The sequence below is a fragment of the Pelophylax lessonae genome (assembly GCF_965119305.1).
Source record: "Pelophylax lessonae genome assembly, chromosome: 8".
NCBI lineage: Eukaryota > Metazoa > Chordata > Amphibia > Anura > Ranidae > Pelophylax > Pelophylax lessonae.
In genome coordinates this window covers 100,059,575-100,083,284 of record NC_138775.1, presented here as the reverse complement: position 1 = coordinate 100,083,284, position 23,710 = coordinate 100,059,575, and the positions used below count along the sequence as shown (strand labels likewise).

The 23,710-nt window shown below is 43.0% G+C and overlaps 1 protein-coding gene across 1 annotated transcript in view; it reads left to right on the top strand.

Moving 5' to 3' along the window:
• Nucleotides 1-23,710, top strand: part of LOC309561960 (arf-GAP with dual PH domain-containing protein 1-like) — a 114,720-nt gene that overhangs the window by 33,001 nt on the left and 58,009 nt on the right. Inside the window, exons 3-5 of the mRNA XM_082266050.1 lie at nt 14,719-14,810; nt 14,991-15,073; nt 22,797-22,909. Of these exons, the coding sequence (XP_082122176.1) occupies nt 14,719-14,810; nt 14,991-15,073; nt 22,797-22,909 (288 nt within the window). The remainder of the gene's footprint in view (nt 1-14,718; nt 14,811-14,990; nt 15,074-22,796; nt 22,910-23,710) is intronic.

Genomic DNA, 23,710 nt, shown 5'->3' with positions numbered 1-23,710 from the left:
TCAGCACGTTCAGGCAGGCCAATGAACCGAAGGTTGCACCTTCGTAGCCGGTTCTCCTTGTCATCCTGCTTGGAGTGGAGCTGCTGAAGTTGCCGTGTGATGTCCTCGGCGGAGTGCTGCAGGGGATGCAGGATATCTTCAGCCGCACTGATCCGCGTCTCAGCCTTGGTGACCCGGTCGCGCAGCGCGGACATGTCCTGCCTGATCAACAAAATGTCGACCTTGACCTCCTCGATCTTGGAGGTAAGGGTACTTTGACATAGGGAGATGGCCTCTAGCACCCTGGAGGTCTCCTCCGTCGTAGGCTTTGGCGGGGTGGAGGAGCCGGCGCCATCTTGGGCCGGCGAGGCCGGATCCTGCCGGCGAAACTTCTCAAGCTGGGAACCGGCCATCGTGCCTCTTTTAGGCGGAGACATAGTGCCCGGAGGGTCAGGAGAAGTCAGGGAACGAGAAAAGGTGAGTATAGTCCAGGATATCGGGTCAGGATGAGTATAGCGGAGATCGGGTAGACGGAGCTCTCACCACATGCGACTTATCCCATCACGCTCCAGGCCACGCCCCCCTTCTTCTGACCATTTGAATGGTTTCTTTATACTTGTAAGTTGTGTGAGAGGTCTCACAATAGCAGAGAAGTTCTTGATGAACTTCCTATAGAAGTTTGAAAATCCAAGGAATCGCTGTAATGCCTTACGAGTTGTTGGTATAGGCCAATCCAGAATACAGGATATCTTGCTCATATCCATCTTGATTCCGGTTTTGGATATGATGTATCCTAGGAATAATATTTCTTCTTTATGAAATAGGCATTTTTTTAATTTCACGTATAGATTGTGTGCGAGTAATCTGGATAACACAAGTCTTACATGTTTTATATGTTCAGACAAAGATCGAGAATAGATAAGTATATCGTCCAGATATACCACAACACAGACATCAAGTAAGTCTCTAAAGATGTCGTTTATGAACCGTTGAAAAGCTGCAGGAGCATTACACAACCCGAATGGCATCACAAGATATTCGAATAATCCGTATCTGGTTCTGAATGCTGTCTTCCACTCATCTCCGTCACGGATTCGGATTAGGTTGTATGCCCCTTTTAGGTCCAATTTAGAGAAGTAGGTAGCCCCACGCACTTGTTCAATGAGTTCAGGGATGAGCGGTAAAGGATAGCGATCCTTTATCGTAATGGTATTTAATTGCCTATAATCGATAATAGGCCTAAGACTTGAATCCTTATTGCGGACAAAGAAAAGTCCTGCAGCTGTGGAAGAAGTAGAGGGTCTGATGAACCCTTTTGTCAAATTCTCATCCAAGTATTCCTTGAGATGAGAGAGTTCATCCTGGGAAAGAGGATAAACATGACCGAAAGGCAATTTGCTGTTAGGGAGTAGATCGATAGTGCAATCATAATCCCTATGGGGAGGCAACACTTGAGCATTTTTCTCAAGGAAGACTTCAGACAGATCCTGATAGCATAGTGGTGCAATCTCATCTGACACCACAGACAGGATCTTTCCATAAGATGGGAGGTTACACGTAATCTCGCAATAGTGAGAAGGGAAAGTTAGAGTCCGTGTTTTCCAATCTATGGTTGGTTGATGTGTGTGTAACCAGGGAAGTCCCAAAATAATGGGAAAATGGGGTGAAGATAGTACATCAAAAGTGGTGGTCTCCATATGAGACTCGTTAGCAGTGACAAGGAGTGCTTGTGTCTGATTGGTGATTGGACCAGAAGATAACGGAATACCGTTAATGAAACTAACAGAGACAGGTTTAGGTTTTGAAATAATAGGTATTTTATTTAAAGTAACAAAACGTGTATCGATATAGTTCCCACAAGATCCTGTGTCGATCATAGCCTTGGTGGTAATCCTAGTCTGGTCCCACTGTAATGTTAAATGAACAAAGAGATAGGGATTAGAAAAGGAAGTCGTTAATCCCCCTAGCAAGACATGTGAACACTCACCCTCTTTTTTGCGGACAAGGGGACAGACGCTTATCAAATGATCCGGGGATGCGCAGTACATGCAGAGGTTTCTGGATCTTCTCCTGGCTTGTTCAGTAGTTGATAAAGGTGGGCGTATGGTTCCTACCTCCATAGGAGTAGGGTCAACGGCCGAAATCCGAGAAGGACTAGATAATGGCATTCCCATTTTCTCAGCCTTTCTTTCTCGCAGTCGCCTGTCAATGTTGATACTGAGTTGTATTAAGGCATCCAAAGTGCCAGGTAAATCCGCTCGGGCGAGCTCGTCTTTAACGGCTTCTGACAACCCGAGTCTGAACTGAGTTCGCAGAGATGTATCATTCCACCCTGAATCAAGGGTCCATCTTTTGAACTCTGCTACAAAGTCTTCAACAGGTCTCCTTCCTTGTTTTAAAGCCCTCAATTGGATATCAGCAGTACTGCCTATTGGGGTCTTCATATAAGCTAACGAGTTCCGCTAGGAATAAAGGATAGGAGTTGAGAAGATGATCATCTTTCTCAAAGAGAGAGTCTGCCCAGGCCCGTGGATCACCCGTTAAGTATGAAATAACGGTACAAACTTTAATTTGATCAGTAGGGTAAGTACGAGGGTTTAGCAAAAAAAGCAATTGACATGCGTTTTTGAATTCACAAAATTTTTTCCGATCACCTGTAAACACTAGAGGAGGGTTTATTTTAGGTTCAGGGGGCTGAGCAGCAGTAAGCTGTGAAAGACGGGTTACCTGCTGTCTCAGAGTCTGATTTTCATCTTTTACTTCAGTAAGAGCAAGTATTAATGCATTTACTTGTGTTAATTGTGTCACTTGAGTGGGTAATTCTGCTGAATCCATTTTTTAGGTTCGTTCAATCTGTAACGCTCCTGCGTTTCTATAGTAAGCTGGAGTTGCAGCTGCAGAATCTCCACTCAGTAGTCATGTAGAGATGTGTTGAAATACCAGATCCAACTCTCCAGACTCATCACTGTGGGCCTGTCTGCTTCAGCATACAGATATACACACACTCAATAAGATGTTCCTGGAGTGATGGGATGTATATGACAGTATGGAGGTGATGTGCTGAAGGGACAGGTGTGAGCAGTGACAGCAATGATAAGCACTTGATAGTAATGTTCAGGAGAGTAGTAGATGGTAATAGGTAGAATGCAGATAGGTTAGTAATCATGTATGGTAACAGGTGGTGAGGACAGTAGATGACATATACAGGATAGACTAACACAGTGCAAGGATAGATGGTAGTAGACTCAAGAGCTAGCAATCTATGTAACAGTGCAGATGATAGAATTAGTATGCATAGATAGTAACAGTCCTTAATGTGCAGAAGATAGATAGTGTAAGTTAGTTATGGAGGAATCCCCTGTGGGGTACTTATCACTAGTAAGGTTAGTAAGTAGAGGGGTCCGGTAGTGAGGGAGTGATCCGGTAGCGAGATACGGGATCAGTAGCGAGGTTCCGGTCTGTTCCAGGTAAAGAGAATAGCTGGAGGCTCCGGCAGCATAAGACAAGGCTTGTGAGCATGCGGTAACATTGAACGAACAATGTGAGAGAGAAAGCTCTTGGCATGAGGGCTCTGGAGTTCTATCTCAGTCAGGATGATACTATCCATCCAAAACAGGCAGACTTCATAATGCAAGCCACTTTATTTTGTCTCTCACATAATTATTTTTTGTTCAATGATGACTATTATTTACAGATTATGGGCACAGCGATGGGAGCCAATTTCGCTCCATCGTATGCGAATCTCACCATGGGACATTGGGAAACCCGATCTGTGCTCAACAACAATCCCTACACCCCTCATATAGTGTTCTTTGGACGGTATATTGACGATATCGTCATTATTTGGGATGGAGAGGCTTCAGAAGTTTTGAATTTTGTTTCCCACTGTAATAACAACGACATGGGATTAAAGTTCACTTCTGTGGTCGATCCTGACCATTTGGCTTTCCTTGACTTGGATCTCCATCACGATAATCACAATATATTAGCTAAGAATTATATAAAACCGACTGCAGGGAATTCTTTGTTGCATTATCAGAGTTGTCACCACCCTCGTTGGCTAGACAATATTCCGAAAAGTCAATTTTGTAGATTAAGACATAACTGTACTAAAACTTCGGACTATGAGGTACAGGGTACAGCCCTCAAAACCAAGTTCCTTGAAAAGGGGTACCCAGACACTATCGTTGAGCAGGCGTTCTCTCAATACATAGCACCAAAGACTGCTAAGCGTACTAAGACTGGAGCTGAAGGTACACAGATGAGATTTACAACCCAATTCCATAACCACCATCGACAAATGGAACGGGTGGTCAAAAAACATTGGCCACTCCTGGTCCAAGACCCTCACCTAAAAGCAGTACTTCCTGACAAACCCCGCTTCTCATATAGAAAGGCCCCTAATATAAAAACAAAAATTGCACCTAGCAAGTTAAAATCCAAAAAATATGCTTCCCCCTCTCTAACCTTCTTCAACGTCACTGGTATGTACCAGTGCCGTAAACTACAATGCTTGACATGTCAATATGTGAAGCATGGACAGAAGGAGTTTGTGGTTGGGGGGAACAGGTATGGGATTAATGAATTCCATACCTGTTCCTCGGAATTTGTGGTATACTGCTTGGTATGTCCGTGTGGCCTGCACTATGTTGGCAGGACCATACGGACTCTTAGAGCACGTTTTGGTCAGCATCGACGCTATATTCAGGATGGCAAAGACCACCATAGCGTCCCCAGACATTTCCTCCATCACCATGGCAAGTCCACCAAGGGATTATATGTCTGGGTGATTGAGGCTATTCCAAAAGGTCCCTCTAAGGCCAAGAGGTTCAGGCGTCCGTGTAGTAGGGAAACCTACTGGATATACGCCCTGAATGTCCTCGCGCCCGGGGGACTGAATGAGGAGTTAGATATCAATACCATCCTATGAGTCAGTGCATTTTTTTAATACCCCCATTCTTGTCCCCTTCCCTTCTTTTATTCCTGTTACCCTTTCTTTACATACTACACGAGCACATATATATATGTATATATATATATATATATATATATATATATATATATATATATATATATATATATACTTTTTAATATTGAATAAGTTTTTATAGCTTTTTATTTTTTTAAAAATGTTGAGTGTAGGTGTTTCTTCATAGGCACCTTGCACACCTCTATGCGATTTTTATGTTCATAATTATATAATAAGTCCCCCCTATTATGTGTGTCAATTCCCTACGGACCATGGGAAAATGAATTGTTATTGTGAGCGCATGGTATAAATCTTACAAATTCTGTGAATTTATTCATGAGCCCATGGTACCAGTTATTGTTTATTGTAATAAGGTAGCTTTTTCTTTTTCTCTCTCTCTTTTTTATAATTTTTTTCTTTTTCAACTTTTTTCTTTGTATAGATAAAATTTCCTTGATACAGATATGTCAAAACGCATCTGCCTTGAATGACATATATTTTTATACATGTTATTATAATATGTTTGAAGTGTGTTATTGTCTTTTAATAATTGCTGTTTGCATACAAAAGAAGCCCCAGTTCCTACAGCCCCTTGTATTATCTGGAGCGCTGTGTGTACTCTCCGGACATGGCTGGCCTCGTAGCTGGTCCCGCAGAGTATTGCGCCGCTTTGTCTTGATTTCCATGACAACCGATTGTAGGCTGCCTTACTTAGGCGGCCGCTCACGCCTGAGGAAGGAGCCGAGTGCGCATGCTCCGAAACGCGTTGCGTAATTTCCGGTAGCCTGCGTTCCATTGCGGCTTCCGGTGTAACCAGCTCCTTGGACCAGCTTCCCGTGACGTCATTTCCGGGACGGTGGACGGCCGGATCGTGCTGCAGGGGATGCTGCTACATGGACTGGAGCTTACTACTGTGTAAGATACTATGTAATTTTGTGCAATAAAAAACCTTTGGCTTGTTACAGTGGCGCCTGTTTCTCTTCTCACTTCTGCCAGCGGAATTTTCTGAGTTTTTCCTGCCAGTGCTGCCTTGTACCCAGCCATCCCTGACAGTCCACACCAAGAATCTGGAGACATCCCCTGCGCCCCCCTTACTGCGGTGGATTCCCCCCTCCTCTTGTTTGGTCAGAAGCGCCCAACATCCATTTTCTCTGAACCAATGTTATGCTGAGTAAATAGATACCCAAAATGTCGTGCTTCAAAATTGCGCACGCTCGTGGAATGGTAACAAACATTGGTACTTAAAAATCTCCATAGGCGACGCTTTAAAAATTTCTAAAGGTTACCAGTTTAGAGTTACAGAGGAGGTCTAGAGCTAGAATTATTGCTCTCACTCTAAGGATCATGGTGATACCTCATGTGTGGTTTAAACACCGTTTACATATGTGGGCGCAACTTGCGTATGCGTTCGCCTCTGTGCGTGAGCTTGGAGGAACTGACGCATTACATTTTTGTTTATTATTTATTTTACCTTTTATTTTTTATTTTTACAGTGTCCCTTAAAAAAAAATGCTTTGATCACTTTTATTCCTATTACAAGTAATGTAAACATCCCTTGTAATAGAAATAAGCAGGACAGGTCCTCTTTAATGTGAGATCTGGGGGTCAAAAAGACCTCAGATCTCACATCTACACTTAAAAGCAAAAAAAAAAAAAGGGGCCCTTTAAGGCAGTTGCGAGGAAGAGACGTATGACGTCGTTCTGGTTCTCCAAGGCCATAGAGTCAAGTGGGGGCCATCTTGTCCTCACTCTACTTCCTGTCTTGGACATGGATGGACCGACGGCTCTGGTAAGCGGGGAAAACGACTGGGAAGCAGTGGGAGGGAGCACCTCTCCCGCCGCCTATAAAAGTGATCCTGTGGTGAATCTTTTGCTGGGACCACTTTTATGTGAAAGAGGACCACCCGCCCTGTACAAAAATGCCGGGGTTATGGCAGCTATCTGCTGCCAAAAAAATGGTAGTTAACGTAAAAGTACCGACGTAAAACTGCGGCGGGCAGTCCGGAAGTGATTAAAAATATATTTAGCTAAAATTACAATAAAATCATTATTAGCAGACACAAATTCAACATAACTCACATACAGTATCTGTTACTTGAATTTTTCAAAGATTTAAATATTATTAGTCATGTAAGATCAAGTACATTTTTGTCAAAGCTGATGTTGTCTATAAAGTTCCTGTTGAGGACAGACTTGTCCAGTGGAAAATTCTTATGCATGTTTTCCCTTCAAGGAAATTTTGCAAGTGAAAAAACAAGTATTTTCCCCAGTATTGGGATTCAAATGTGACTTGGTAATGTTGTTGTTTCATATTATGATGTTATGAGGAAGTGCTTTAACAACTTTTTTTCTGATTATATATATATACTGTGTATATATATATATATATATATATATATATATATCCTGGATATACAGTATCTCACAAAAGTGAGTACACCACTCACATTTTTGTAAATATTTTATTATATCTTTTCATGTGACAACACTGAAGAAATGACACTTTGCTACAATGTAAAGTAGTGAGTGTACAGATGGTATAACAGTGTAAATTTACTGTCCCCTCAAAATAACTCAACACACAGCCATTAATATCTAAACCGCTGGCAACAAAAGTGAGTACACCCCTAAGTGAAAATGTCCAAATTGGACCCAATTGGTAATTTTTCCTCCCTGGTGTCATGTGACTCGTTAGTGTTACAAGGTTTCAGCAGTGAATGGGAGTAGGTGTGTTAAATTTGGTGTTATCGCTCTCACTCTATCATACTGGTCACTGGAAGTTCAACACGGCACCTCATGGCAAAGAACTTTCTGAGGATCTGAAAAAAGAATTTTTGCTCAACATAACGATGGCCTAGGCTATAAGAAGATTGCCAATACCCTGAAACTGAGCTGCAGCATGGAGGCCAAGACCTTACAGCGGTTTAACAGGACATCTTCCACTCAGATCAGCCTCGCCATGGTTGACCAAAGAAGTTGAGTGCACGTGCTCAGTGTCATATCCAGAGGTTGTCTTTGGGAAATAGACACATGATTGCTGCCAGCATTGCTGCAAAGGTTGAAGGGGTGGGGGGTCAGCCAGTCAGTGCTCAGACCTTACAACGCACACTGCATTAAATTGGTCTGCATGGCTGTAGTCCCAGAAGAAAGCCTCTTCTAAAGATGATGCACAAGAAAGCCTGCAAACAGTTTGGTTAAGACAAGCAGACTAAGGACGTGGATTACTGGAACCAAGTCCTGTGGTCTGATGAGACCAAGATAAACGTATTTGTTTCAGATACCATAGTGTCAAGCGTGTGTGGCAGCAACCAGGTGAGGAGTACAAAGACAAGTGTGTCTTGCCTACAGTCAAGCATGGTGGTGGGGGTGTCATGGTGTGGTGCTGCATGAGTGCTGCTGGCACATGGGAGCTAAAGTTCATTGAGGGAACCATGAATGACAACATGTACTGTGACATACTGAAGAAGAGCATGATCCCCTCCTTTCGGAGACTGGGCCGCAGGGCAGTATTCCAACATGATAACAACCCCAAACACACCTTTAAGATGACCACTGCCTTAATAAAGAAGCTGAGGGTAAAGGTGATGGACTGGCCAAGCATGTCTCAAGACCTAAACCCTATTGAGCATCTGTGGGGCATCCTCAAATGGAATGTGGAAGAGCGCACGGTCTTTAACATCCACCAGCTCTGTGATGTCATCGTGGAGAAGTGAAAGAGGACTCTAGTGGCAACCTGTGAAGCTCTGGTGAACTCCATGCCCAAGAGGGATAAGGCAATGCTGGAAAATAATGGTGGCCACACAAAATATTGACACTTTGGGCCCAATTTGGACATTTTAACTTAGGGGTGTACTCACTTTTGTTGCCAGCAGTTTAGACATTAATGGCTGTGTGTTGAGTTATTTTGAGGGGACAGCAAATGTATACTGTTATACAGGCTGTACACTCACTACTTTACATTGTAGCAAAGTGTCATTTTTTCAGTGTTGTCACATGAAAAGATTAAATATTTACAAAAATGTGGGGGGTGTACTCACTTTTGTGAGATACTGTATACGACGGTGTCAGTTAGCTGGGTATAGTAGGTGAAGAGTGTCTGGCTTCTTTAATTAGGTTTGAGATAATATATTTTTTCAACATTTATGTTTAGGTTTTGGACTTGTAGTTTTAAATGAAGATTAAATAAAGTTTTGTATATTATATGATATACTAGGTCAACTCTCCGTTAACCTCTTTTCATCTTTTTACTTTTACAAGTTACATTTAAAGAGAGTTAGCACCCGGTGAGAGAGATTTGTTAGTTACTTATATACTGATTTGCTTTGGTCTTTTTGACAATTTCCCTACTTAAATTACCTTGCTTGTGAAGGTAAAACATTTTTTTTCTTTTTTACCTTAATGCATTCTCTTTTAATATTGGCCTCCCAGCCCCCCTAAATACTCCAAAATGTAGTTCAATTCTCCTGCACTCAAGTGCAGTATATGGGAAGAGAGAGGAAAGTTACCAACGGGTTTGGATGGCTATGACTAAGGGTCTTGCTGCCTGACACCTCAGGACCAAGGGTATCCGATACAAACTTGAAAAGATAACAAAAAGAGGGGTGCACCGACCTAGTGCATTACCACTAAAACCATTTATTAAAATAGTAAAATGTGTAAAATATACTCACAAAACAAGTGTGAATGATACACATATCGACATAATCAATATAAAGTCTCCACATAGCCAGGCACTGCGTAATGCTGGATGGCATGCAGCGAACCACATGGAGCTGCTGTGGCTAGGCTGACACGTTTCGAGGGCTAACCCCCTTCCTCAGAGCTAAGAAATGCTGCTCCCTAAATACTTACCTGAACCTGATCTAGGTCCAGAGTTGTGCACGTCTGCAGCAGCTCTTTTCCCCGCTCCCGACTCTCAGAGGCTTTACTGAGAGCAACTGAAGCCATTGGCTCCTGCTGCTGTTAAAGAGTGTGAGGGGACTGGGCCGGACTGTTTTTCTGAACAGAAGCAAACAGCCCAACTCGGAACTCAGCACGCACGACTGCCCCCATGGGAAGCAGCTTCTTATGGGGACACTCATGGGGGGGGGGGGGGGGGGGTCAGAAACACCGTCGGGAACCCAAGAAGAGGAGGATCTGGGCTGCTCTGTGCAAAACCATTGCACAGAACAGGTAAATATATTGGTTATTAAAAAAAAAAAAAAAAAAATTTAAGCTGTACAATCACTTTAAAGTGAGCCTGTGCTAAGACTATGCACATTAAAATGTTCTGAAAAAGCAATGAAAGCACTTTAAAACTAGCCATCATAAACCTCTGTAGCTATAGGCATTGTGGATTAGTGCATCTTCTAATTTGCAACGAAGACTGAGAAATCAAATAACTGAAAATATAAAAATGAGATATAACTTAAAATGTAGCAGCACAAAGTATTTTATTCTACATATGTAATAAGCCAGTCCCTGGCTGAGACAACCAGGAAACGGCTGCGTCTCAGGCGCCTCCGGCGGGACACGGATCAGGGGAGACAGCGGACACGGGGCAGAGGGTTGGAGAAGGTTGGAGAAGTGCAGTGGCTTACCAAGCCCACATGGAAGAAAAATATATTTAAAATATATTTAAAAAAACATTTTTAATTTATTTTTCCCAAATATATTGGAAATATATTTGAAATGCTACAATTTTGGCCATATTCAATATATTGCTAAACATTTTTCCCTAAATATATTGGAAATATATTTTTCTTCCTTATGGGAGGAAATAATCAACAATTGATTTTTAGGAGTATTTGTCCACTCATGAGAATGGAGGGCAATACGATCTGGTGAGTTGCTGTCATATAGGAATGGGTCGGATTTGACTCATGGCAGTGGTGGAATTCTTGGTGACATATTTCTAATAAGACATCACCGGTGTTGCATGGAAATGCTTTGAGAGGACTTCATTGGACACTGTTTGCACTATTGATTTGATTTTTGGATCACTGATTTTGTTTTGTTATAGAAGACTTTGTGCTGCTGTGGACAATTATAAGTTTCAGTATATCAAATTTTTATATTTCTACTTGTTTGATGGTTATTAGTTTTTTTCATCATTTTGGAATTGCACCCCTTTTTTAGTGCATGCGGCAGGTCATTTGGATTAATGGCACCTGCACACATCTCCTGCGGTGATGTAGAAAAGTAACATACAACCAGGCAATGAATTTCCAAAAGAGCAGGAGGTTTAATAATATTAGCTGCAGCTGGGAGCAAAGTCATTATTTGCTCAGAAATATAGAGCTCGCAGGCTCATTTTTTAAAGAATGTTTGACCATAGAATTACATGTAGTACAATATGATTGGATGTCAAAACATACGTCAATGTATTTACCATAAATAAAAAAAAATGGACATCTACATTTGCAGACACAATGTCTGGAACTGTCTGAATTCTATCCTAGTAAACTCTTGCCCAGTAAACCAATGACTGTCTTAAAAAAAAATACCAATATGAAGCAAATAGGTCACCTAGAGTTCAACTTTTAGGGCTCTTTCACACACTCCGTCCATTGGACGGAATCCGTTTTTCTCAGCGGGGGATCGAGCCGCTTTTGGATTTGGAACATGGAAGTCGCTGGGTATTAGGGGAGCCGTGACAACCCAGGCTGGAGGGTCCGTTTGCAGGTAAGTTTGCGCCCCCAGAAAAAAAATTTTCACCAGCCGCCACTGACAGAAAGAAAAAGGAACTCAAACCAGAAAGCAAGGGTGTAAAATTACCAAAAGTGAAGAAGTCATGTTGAGTCCAAGAGGGCTTCAATTACAATCAATGATCAACAAATAAAACTTTAAGTTGCCCAGTTTGTAACACAAAAGATTATTAGGTGAAGTTTTATGTCTTCCAGAGCTTCATTACGTTAAATACATTGAGAGGTTACTAAAAGGTTCAGGATGGCAGGATCAAGATCAAGAACACAGAACATGACCTTAAACCAGCAGGAAGAAGGTTCAAAACTAAGCTTAGAAAGTATTTATTTACCGAAAGAGTAGCTGATGTTTGGAATAGACTTCCAGCAGAGGTAGTGAGTCAGTCAACAGTAAGCGGATTCAGACATACTTGGGACAAACATAAAAATAGGATAAACCTATGCGCTAACCATCAACCAGATGTAATAGGGGGACCAGAGAAATATATAATATGGTATGTAGAGTAAAAAAAATATATATAAAGAATGTAGTAAACTAAAAAGATGGGGCCAAGTGATAAGCAGCGAATTCCTAGTAGTGTCTCCACATACAAAAGGAAAATTGAAAATATAAATAGAACCGGCGCTCAATCAACCCCAATAAATAATGGAATCATAAAAATACATAATACATCTAAATAGATAACTAAGCAAAGTAGCAGCAAAATCAATATAAATAAAAGTGATGCAGTGATGTGCACCGTGACAATAGTGCCAATTAAAACCACAATAAAAATCAACAAATAAATTGATGAGAGCAAATAGATGAAAACAAATGTCATAAATACTGAATATAAATGCTAAATAATTATAGAGAGCTGTGGTAAAGTGCACAGTGCATACAAGTGCATAAATAATATAGCCACAATGACATAGGTGATAAAAAATCACTGAGGGGGAAATAGTGAAAGTGAACTATAAAGTGCACCGTGCTAATAAAGAAAAACAGATCCAATAAAGAATGGTCTGATCATAATAAAAGTGATAATAGTGCACATTATAAATATATTCAATTATATAAAGTGCCAAAAATGAATAAAATTTATAAACCCAAAAAAGACGCAAAAAATATTTTTGGGTAAAATAGTAAAAAAGCAAAAAGTTAATGGAGATAAAAAATGTAATAAAATGTTCATAAGTTCATCAAGAAAAAAAGTTCATAAGAGAAGGTGCTGGTGAAGAGATATTGCTGGATATGCGGGAAAGTCCTATGGTGCGGGAAACTAGTAGCACTGTGGTGGTGAGCATAAATCCATAAATGAGTGAAATGGCCGCTCACCTCCAAAACACTCTTAATGAGCGTTTGTACCAATAGGTAATAGGGTCTCCAATATAGGAATAGAGGTCCAGTGGTGGTCCCTTTAGATCCTTTGGAAAACCAGCTTCAAACATCAAGGGGGAATATCCTGGGTAGGGTTTGAGAGGGAGCAATTCATAGTGTAGTATGTTTAAAACATTTATTTGATAAGGTAAAAAGTAATGAACTCACATTAAATAAGTGGTATAACAGCATAAAGTAGCGTGGCAGTGGTCAGGCAATGTAATCCAGGGACTTCCGGTCTCAGCCGAAGACCGGAAGTGACGTCAGACGCTTCTCCCGACGTGTTGCGTCACAGCATTAACGTGACTTTATCAAGGGTCCATTGTAAGTTCACTTTACAGATTTTCTGTAAAGGTGAACTTACCCTTTTAAGGATTTCTTAAGGACTTTTAGTCTTCCAAATAGTAACAGAAAATCGTCCCTCACAGGGTACATTAAATGGCAAACAGATCTGGCAGTATATAGCATGATGATAGAAACAGAGTTACCCAGGTTCCCAGGACAGTATGTATTAGCAGCTAGTATTGGCACAGGTGGGCTGCTTCCAGCTCAACCTATGGTCTCTGATGAGTTGCCAAAGTGTTCTTCCTGTATTGTGTTACCGTTTAAGCATTACTAATTGGCTGAGATATGTAGTATGTGAAGACAAAGCCTCAAGACCTGTATACAGTGCATCCGAAAGTATTCACAGCACTTTACCTTTTCCACATTTTGTTATGTTACAACCTTATTCCAAAATTGAATAAATTAATTATTTTCCTCAAAATTCTACAAACAATTCCCCATAATGACAATGTGAAAGAAGTTTGTTTTAAATCTTTGCAAATTTATGAACAAAACTCACATGTACACAAGTATTCACAGCCTTTGTCATGACAAAATTGAGCTCAGGTGCATCCTCTTTCCATTGATCATCCTTGAGATGTTTCTGCAACTTGATTGGTGTCCACTTCTGGTAAATTCAGTTGATTGGACATGATTATGGAAAGACACACACCTGTCTATATAAGGTCCCACAGTTAACAGTGCATGTCAGAGCACAAACCAAGTCAGGAAGTCCAAGACATTGTCTGTAGACCTCCAAGACAGGATCTGGGGAAGGGTACAGAGAAATTTCTGCAGCATTGAAGGCCCCAATGAGCACAGTTGCTTCCATCATCTGTAAATGGAAGATGTTTTGAACCACCAGGACTCTTCCTAGAGTGGGCTGCCCGGCATAACTGAGCAATCGGGGGAGAAGGGCCTTAGTCAGAGAGTGGACCAAGAACCCAGTGGTCACTCTGACAGAGCTCCAGCGTTTCTCTGTGGAGAGAGGAGAACCTTCCAGAAAACCAACCATCTCTGCAATACTCCACCAATCAAGCCTGTATAGTAGAGTGGCCAGACAGAAGCCACTCCTCAGTAAAGGGCACATGACAGCCTGCCTGGTGTTAGCCAAAAGGCACCTGAAGGACTCTCAGATGATGAGAAACAAAATTCTCTGGTCTGAATAAACAAAGATTGAACTCTTTGGCACATGCTGCATCACTTTTAGAACACGTGCGACACTTTCGCAAAGTCTGGCTGTGCAAGTCTTTTTGAATTCCAGGGATTATACTGTGTATGGCCAGCTTAAATATTTCCAATCATTGCTGTGTTTCCATTTATTCAAATAACAAACCCCAAATGTTTTATCACCTTTTTTACTTGTTTAAATTTGCTTAATTACCTGCTTCTTACGTTTTCAGTTTTTACAAAAGCACGGAAATGATGCAGCCAAAGCAATATATGAGGCGTATATCCCTGTGTATTTCTACAGACCCACACATCTAGACTGCCAGTAAGCAAACTGATCCTGTCACTTTATGAATGTCCCACTTGCTGTCAAGCAGAACATTTACAATATCTTTTCCTCATCTCACTACTTTTTCTCTAGGCTTCTAATACTCTTTGGTTTTCCTGTTATCATTCTCATGTTACATTATGTTTTTTTCATTTTTTATCTTTTCCTTGTTTACAGCGTGTTGCGAGAGCAATGGATACGAGCTAAATATGAACGTAAAGAATTCATTAAAAAGGAAAGTTCAGATGACCTTCTTAATGGTGAGAAGGAATGTGGGGGAAGGGGGGTGGAGTTGGATAAACCGCAAATACAAAAAGATACTAAAGTTTGTTGTGATTTTAAAGAACACTATGTATTTCTCCTGGAAGGTGTGATAACAAAAATATCATTAGCAAAACCTGAGAATGATATTTCAGAAATGCCATGAATTTAACATGCCAGGATCATTTTATTTTGTTTTTATCAAGGTCTTACCTTGCCCTGCTGTTGGCAGCCATCTTGGACATGTGCAGACTGCTGCCTCATATAGACTCTGATTGCATCATCACTTGCCTGCTGCCTGGGCGTCACACAGTGATGATGCTGCACACCTGACTATATCTGTCACCTGATGGGTTTCAGTCCTTGCCCTTGAGTTTGTGTCCTGAGGTGCATCTCTGCTAGCAGTCTTCTGTTCTCCGTGTTCCTCCATGTATTACCTGGCTTGCCTGACGACTCTCCTGGCTCTCGACCCGGCATTGGCAGACAACCCGGCATCGGCAGACTACCCGTTTCTGGATTTGACTCTGGCTTGGATGACTACCCTCTTCTGGACTTGACCCCGGCTTGTTCCTGTTCCCACTTCCACACTCATGCTGTCCGTTTGTTGTTTGCTCCAATTAACTGCTTTATTTTACCTACATCCCCGTGTGGTCTGGTTTCCTGGCACTCTGACAGTACACAAGGGCCAAGAATGCTGACGATGCAGGTGCTCCTACACTCCCCTTGCTGGTTACCAGGCTTGATCAACAAGATCACCTTTTGGGTCAATTCACTCAGGCGTTGCAGACGTTGCTTTCACATACAGCGCAGCTTGCTCCTGGTGCTGCAAGGCAGGTGGTTCCTCCTCTTGTACCTGCTGCTGCTCTTGTTGCCGCTCCTGCAGTTGCAGCTGGAGTCGCTATTACCAGAGGAATGATTGGTTTAGCCACCCTCCCGCAGCGCTATGGGGGTGAACTGAGTCAGTGTCGTGGCTTCCTAAACCAAGTGGCCATTTATTATGAAATGGTTCCTCAGGCGTTTCCTTTTGACAGGTCTTAGGTGGGTATCTTAATCTCATTGCTCTCAGACGAGGCATTGGCCTGGTCGAATCCCTTATGGGAGAAAGATAATCCTGTGATACACGATTACCAAAGTTTTTTTGCCTCCTTTCGTAGGGTTTTCGATGTGCCTGCTGACTCTGCACCTGCTGCTAAACTGCTCCTGTCCATTCAACAGGGTACGCGAATCGTTGCCAGGTATGCCATCGAATTTCGTACCCTGGCAGCAGAGGTGGGCTGGAAAAATGAGGCTCTGGTGGCTGTCTTCTCTCAAGGTCTCTCCGATTCATTGAAGGATGAGATTGCAGCCAAGGATCTCCCTGATGAGCCAGAGGCTCCCATTTCCTTCCTGATTTTGATTAATACCAGGCTCATTGAGAGACCATTGTTTAAGGAGAGCCTGCGGAGGCCTCCTACCATATTGGCTCCTACGTTTTCTTTCCCACCCATTCCTCCCTCACCTCCCACACTTCCTGGGGATGGTGCGTTTGCCTCACCCCCCACACTTCCTGGGGATGGTGCGTCTGGCTGTGTACCCATGCAGCTGGGGTTCACTCGCCTTTCTGAGGCTGAGCGGGCCTTAGGAGGAGGGAGGGCCGGTGCCCATATTGCGGTCTTGTTGGGCACTTCCTGAAATCCTGTCCGACCCGTCTGGGAAACGCTGGCACCTAAGGTCCAGTCGGGTGCAGATCTTAGGTGGAATTTCCTCGTCCCCCGTAAAGATAAACTGCTAATCACAGTTGTCCTCTCCTGGGCAGCGGGTTTGGTGTTTACTCAGGCGTTGCTAGACTCCGGCACTGGAGGTTATTTTTATTGACAGTACGTTTGCTACTGCGAATTCCATACCCTTGCAGCCTTGTGTTACTTCACTAGTTATCGAGGCTATTTGATGGCAACCGGCACAGGTTACACATGAGACTGTTCTGGTTGATATGTCAAATGGGGCTGTTCAAAGGGAGTCGACCTATTTCCAGGTTATTTCGTCCCCACACTACTCTGTTGTTTTGGGGTACCCTTGGCTTCAGAAACACAATCCGACCTTTGATTGGCAGTCGGTCGAGATCCTCTCTTGGTCTCCACAGTGTGGCACTGTTTGTATCCATAGGCCTGTTAAGGTTCTTTGTAACTCCTCAGATTCAGTGCTGCCTACTGAATATTGTTTTAAGATGTATTTGACAAGGTGCACGCTGGTACTCTTCCTCCTCATTGTCCATACGATTGTGCCATAGACTTGCAACTTGGTGCCATTCCCCCTCGTGGCAGGGTTTATCCTCTCTCGTTTGCGGAGAATAAGGTCATGGAGGAGTACGTTGCGGATGCACAAAAGAGGGGTGAGTTGAGACCTTGCATTGATTGTAGAGGTCTCAATCGCATTACGGTCAAGAATGCATACCGATTCCGTGGATTACTGAATTATTCGACTGCCTCAAGGGAACAACGGTCTTTACCAACCTTGACCTAGGGGCTGCGTATAACTTCGTAAGGATCAAGGAGGGCGACGAATGGAAGACCGCATTTAATACCAGAACCGGTCATTACAAATCTCTGGTGATGCCCTTGGGCTTGTGCAATGTGCCCACTGTCTTCCAGGAGTTCATCAATGATGTTTTTCGTGATATGTTGCAGCAATGTGTGGTAGTCTATTTGGATGACATCTTGATTTACTCAGACTCCATTGAATCATACTATCTGAATGTCAGATGGGTGCTGCAACAGTTAAGTGAGAATGGGCTTTTCTGTAAGCTTGAGAAATGGGAATTCCACCTGTCTCAGGTTGCCTTCTTGGGCTACATGATTTCTGCTGAAGGGTTCTCCATGGACCCTCAGAAGGTTTCGGCTGTTCTACAGTGGGCTCGCCCCAGTGGTCTCTGTTCCATTTAGCGTTCCTTTGGGTTTACCATCTACTATCAGAAATTTATCAGGAACTTTTCCTCTTTGGCCAAACCTATCTCAGATCTGACCAAGAAGGGCAGCGATTCCCACAACTGGACGCCTGCTGCCATCCAAGCTTTTGAGGCCCACAAGTCTGCTTTCGCTTCGGCTCCCATTCTGTCTCATCCCAATGCTGGTTTGCCCTCTGTCCTAGAGGTGGATGCATCTGAGACGGGAGTAGGCGCCCTCCTGTCTCAGCGTCGAACACCCGATGGACCCTTACTTCCTTGTGGGTTCTACTCCAAGAAGCTGTCTCCAGCTGAATGCAATTACAGGATTGGAGACAGAGAGCTCTTGGCCATTATCCTGGCTCCCAAAGAGTGGAGACACTTGCTTGAAGGTTCTGTGGTTCCAATTCTCATTCTCACCGATAATAAAAATCAGACGTATCTCTCATACGCCAAGAGGCTCACACCCCGTTAGGCCAGATGGGCCTTATTCTTGTCTCGTTTTAACTATGTGGTCTCCTATTTGCCCAGGTCCAAGAATGTTAAGACTGATGCCTTGTCTCGCCAGTATTCTGAGTTGTCCAGGGAGGGCTATTTCATGTCAGTTCTGGTGGCCATCTCTCTGCACTGATGTTGCTGCGTATGTGGCTGCTTATTCGGTCTTGGCCCAGAACAAATCTCCTCAGCACCTTCCCTTGGGCCTACTGCATCCCATTCCCAATATGGAGAGTCTCTTGTCTCACCTGGCCATGGATTTTATTGTGGAACTTCCCATATCTCAAGGTTACACGGTTATCCTCATGATTGTGGACTGGTTCTCCAAAATGTGCCACTGTGTTCCATTTAAGCGGCTGCCTACCGCTCAGGAGATTGCCTGTATGTCTTCCATTTACACGGGTTGCCTAACGAGATTGTCTCAGACCGTGGGAGCCAGTTTGTCTCCAGGTTCTGGCAGGCCTTTTGCTCCCAGTTGGGTATTTGACGCTCCTTCTCCTCAGCCTACTATTCGCAGTCCAATGGTGCCGCTGAGCGTTCCAACCAAGCTCTGGAGCAATTTCTTTGCTGCTATATCTCTGACCATGAAGGCAATTGGGTTGATATGCTTCCCTGGGCGGAGTTTGCCACGAACTCTGGCATCAACTCGTCTTCCGGAATGTCTCCATTCATGGCCAATTATGGGTTCCAACCCGCTGTGTTGCCCGAGCCGTTCTCGCCACAGGACATCTCGGCTGTGGAGGATCATCTTCATGCCCTCCGTTCCTCTTTGGTGCAGATTCTAGAGTCTTTACCGGTCTCTGCACAGCTTTAGAAGCTCCAGGCAGACCAGAAACCTTTATCTGCTCTTTCGCACCAGGTCAGTGAGAGGGTGTAGTTGTCGACCCATAATCTCAACCTCAGGGTGCCCACTCCAAAACTGGCACCCTGTTTTGTTGGGCCTTTTCGCATCTTTTGTAAGGTGAACCCCCTGGGTCTTCCCCCTGGCATGCGTATCTCCAATGTCTTTTACGTGTCACTTTTGAAGCCACTGGTTTGCAATTGCTATACTTCTTCACTTCCTCGCCCTCATCCCATTCCTGTGGGCAATCATGAGGAGTATGAGATTAGCAGCATCTTGGATTCTTTTCTGTTCCCAGGTCAGGTTCAATACCTGGTGCACTGGAACGGTTATGGTCCTGAGGAGCGCTCCTGGGTTCCCTCTGCTGATGTTCATATTCCAGCCCTTCTCCGTGCTTTCCATGTTCCCTTTCCTCAGAAACTGTTTTTTTTGCTGCGTCATTGATGGGAGGGTACTGTCAAGGTCTTACATTGCCCTCCTGTTGGCAGCCATCTTGGAAATGTGCAGACTGCTGCCTCTTATAAACTCTGATTGCATCATCCCTTGCCTGCTGCCTGGGCATCAAGCAGTGATGATGCTGCACACCTGACTATATCTATCACCTGGCGGGTTTCAGTCCTTGCCCTTGTGTTTGTGCTCCAAGGTGCATCTCTGCTAGTGGTCTTCTGTTCTCCGTGTACCTCTGTATATGACCTGGTTTGGCTAACAACTCTCCTGGCTCTCAACCCGGCATCGGCAGACTACCCACTTCTGGACTCGACCCAAGCTTGGATGACTACCCGCTTCTAGACTTGATCCCAGCTTGTTCCTGCTCCCACTTCCTCACTCTCGCTGTGCATTTATTGTTGTTTGCTTCAATAAACTGATTTATTTTACCTGAATCCCCGTGTGGTTTCCTGGCACCCTGACAGTTTTACTCTTATGTTTATCACATAATTTAGGACTAGCCACCTACAGTATATTTCATTTATCTTACTCAGTTCTATAACATCTCTGCACTTTATATAGGTAGGCAGACATCTACCCATTTTTAATCCTTTAGGGAATTCTCAACTGATCACGATGAGAATTACCTGACAATACGATAAAGCCCATGCACTGTCACTATTTCCTTTCCTCTTTTTTCTTTAGAAAAATTAAAGTATGCCACTGGTAAATTTTCTATATTTAAGTGTTTAGGTGAAGTCTCAAGATCCAATGCATAGAGGAATGCACACCCTGTGACATCACTGAGCCAATTGTTGCTTTCACACAGGGAGTCTGAAGCTCCTGTGTAAGCTTTGACTCTGCCAGTCTGTAATTTACTTTATTCAGCTCCTGAGAACCTAATGAAGTTGTAGGGGAGTAAAATTTAGGGAAATATATGCATCTGTGGAAGTCTGTGTTTAAGTGAACATGTTGCTTTGCCCTGCACAGGCACATCACAGGTTTACTTTAAAATTAACCTGTCAAAGCACAGGCAATTCAAGCCATTGATGAAAAAAATGCAGAAGCTCAGGTTATCAGGTTATAAGGGTATTATATGCAAATCTTGCCTTTTTGCTCACTTTCCTGTTCCTATCTGTGTTTGGGTCCACACACCTGCATGGCTGTGGATTCAGGAGTAGCGGCTGTGTCCATGCAGTTACTGCGTTCCAGTAAACACTAATGGGACTGCCTGCACAGGGATGTACAGAACATCTGTGCATCTCTGTGCTGGCAAACTCAGCCCCAGCATAGATGTATACTGTAGTAAGCCAATGTGAATGAGACCTTTATGTAAATAAATGGCTCAGTGTTTAGTAGGGAGGCCCAGTGTGGACACAAGATTGATTTTTATATGAGATCAAGATGTAAATATAAATTCAGCTGTATGTATTTCTCAGTCTATGCAAACAACTTTCCTCTCATTCACTTATTCCTCAGGAGAATTAATTGAAGGTTGTTCACAGGTTGCACATCCTGATCACTCATCTTAGGCCCCCTTGACTGTGCCTGCTGTACTGCTGCTTCACATGTGACTTAGCAAGTCTGTGAATACATTTCTAAATCCCCTTAGGTGTGTCGTCACACACAAGTGCTCCAGCACACAATAGTGTGCTCAGTGATTGGTCAGTCATATCTGGGATCAGACACCTTTCTCTGTTGGCGGCCCGGTATGTCCTGATGTTTGCTGCCACAGAGTCAATGGTTTCAATTTACTAAAGGCAAATAGGCTGTTCGTTTTGCAAGAGACTTATCCCCAGAGCTTAGTGAATATAGTGAAATTTTACTTTTGCAAAGGATACCCATGCTTGCACATGATTGGATGATGGAATTTAGCAGACCTTCCGCTCACTTAAAAAAGTCCCTTGCAAAGTGAACAGTCTGTTTGCCTGTAGCAAATCAACAACCCTGTCCCCACTTCTTTGTGTTGGGTTTAAAGTGGTTGTAAAGGTAAAGGAAAATATCTGCCAGCTACCTTCAGCCACGCTCCTTCTCTGATCTAAGGGCTACAGTGGGAGGGGCTGAGATCCTCCTCTGACGTCAGCCAGAAAATTCACGTGACCACTGTGCTGACCACTTAACCCCCCCACTGTAGCCCTTAGATGGGGGAGGAGCGCAGCGGGAGGTGACGTGACTGGTCATAAAAGATGTGTGATAAAGTATTTACAGGCATCGTACAAAAACATTTACACAGTGTAGGAAAGGTTGATGGAACAGAGGACCTGGCAGTAATATTTCTTTACCTTTACTGCCAGCTACTAATAGCGGCAGGAGGGGGTGAGACAGCTCACACACACACACACACAGGAGCTGACAGGCAGGGAAAGAGGGGGAGAGAGGGGAGCAACGGGATGACGGAGTTGGAGTCATGTAAACTGACCACAGTAATTATGGATCAGCAGCCATGATTACTGTGGTCAGCACAAAAAGAAAGACGCAGAAACAGGCAGGATAAACCATGTTTTTTACAGCTTAGAGAGGGACGGATTAGAAAGCACAAGCACCGTGCTGTTTAATCTGCCTTATAGGAACAGGATCTCAGCTTTCAGCTTGACTTTACCTGTACTTTTTGGGGGTTTTGAACTTTACCTGTGTTGACTGCCTTTCCCTAGCTCCTGTTGTCTTCTAACAATCAGATTTGATAATCCAGCACACAAGAACCTTGGGGTATTTGAGTATGAATAAAACAATTAAGTCTTCCCCAAATACTGGCTGCTACAGGTGAAGATCATTGCAGCCATAGTCACCTGACCAGTGGTCAACCTTAGGATCATCTGATTGCTCCAACATTCTCTGCTTATATAAGTTTTCATCCTTTGCTCAGTTTTAAATGCTCATGTTTGTGACAAAAATTGTATTTTTGAGTATGACATGTAAATGCTGAAACAGGATATTGCTAGCATGATGCGTTAATGTCTTATATCTTGCAGTAGAATGTTACCAACCTAAAATAGCTTGACAAACTGACATTTGATGGTAACAGAACTATTATGTTTCCTTGCAGGAGTAAAGGAGGGGACCCTATTCAAGCGAGGACGAGATAACGGGCAGTATTTTGCAAGAAGATTTGTTCTTACACTGCTAGATGGCACTTTAAAATACTTCATAAAAGCAGAAGTGAGAAACTTCTAAACATCAGAAAAAATTGAGATCACTGATGGAAATCACATCACATCAATGTTTAGCTGGTGTCTTTAAAATAGACACATAATGTGGTTATGAACAGTGACAATTATTCACTGATTTACTTTACAAATGAAAATTATTGCTTACCTAGTTAAAAATCTCCAGAACAGTTATTGCAGTACATTGTCAACAGCCTAATTTCTCTCAATATCCACCCATTATTGATGTCAACATTTCTCTCATCATCATGGTCACTAGCATTATAATCATTCTGGCTGAAAAATAGAACAATGAACAAATTATATTATCTACTGTTAGCTGTAGGTCTGCTTCACTGTGCAGCAACCTCAATGGTGGCTACCAGAATGGTCACTACCCAGGATAAGTGCTGTGATGGAAGACTTTGTCAAAGTGCTTGACTTTATTTGCAACTTGAACCAGAGGTTTCACAACCTTAAAATAACAGACTCATGCTTGCTTAAATAAAGCTTCAACTTAAGCTTTATACCAGAAGTTCTTTACATGTCTGTGTTTATTCTGAAATGTGATTGGCATCACACAACACCCACATATAGTACCCATAACATATACGTTCTCTAAAGTAAAAGGATTTGTAGAAAGATATCTATATTTCCAGTTATCATGCAAGACACCTGTTAAAGGAAACCTGTACAACAAGCAATAGTGATGCTGCCAATGTTAACCTCCTAATAAAAATTCCAGTTGGTCAGCTTACTCTGGTATGACTCCTACAATGCAGAATAGCTGTATAAATAGGGATGCCAAAAACAA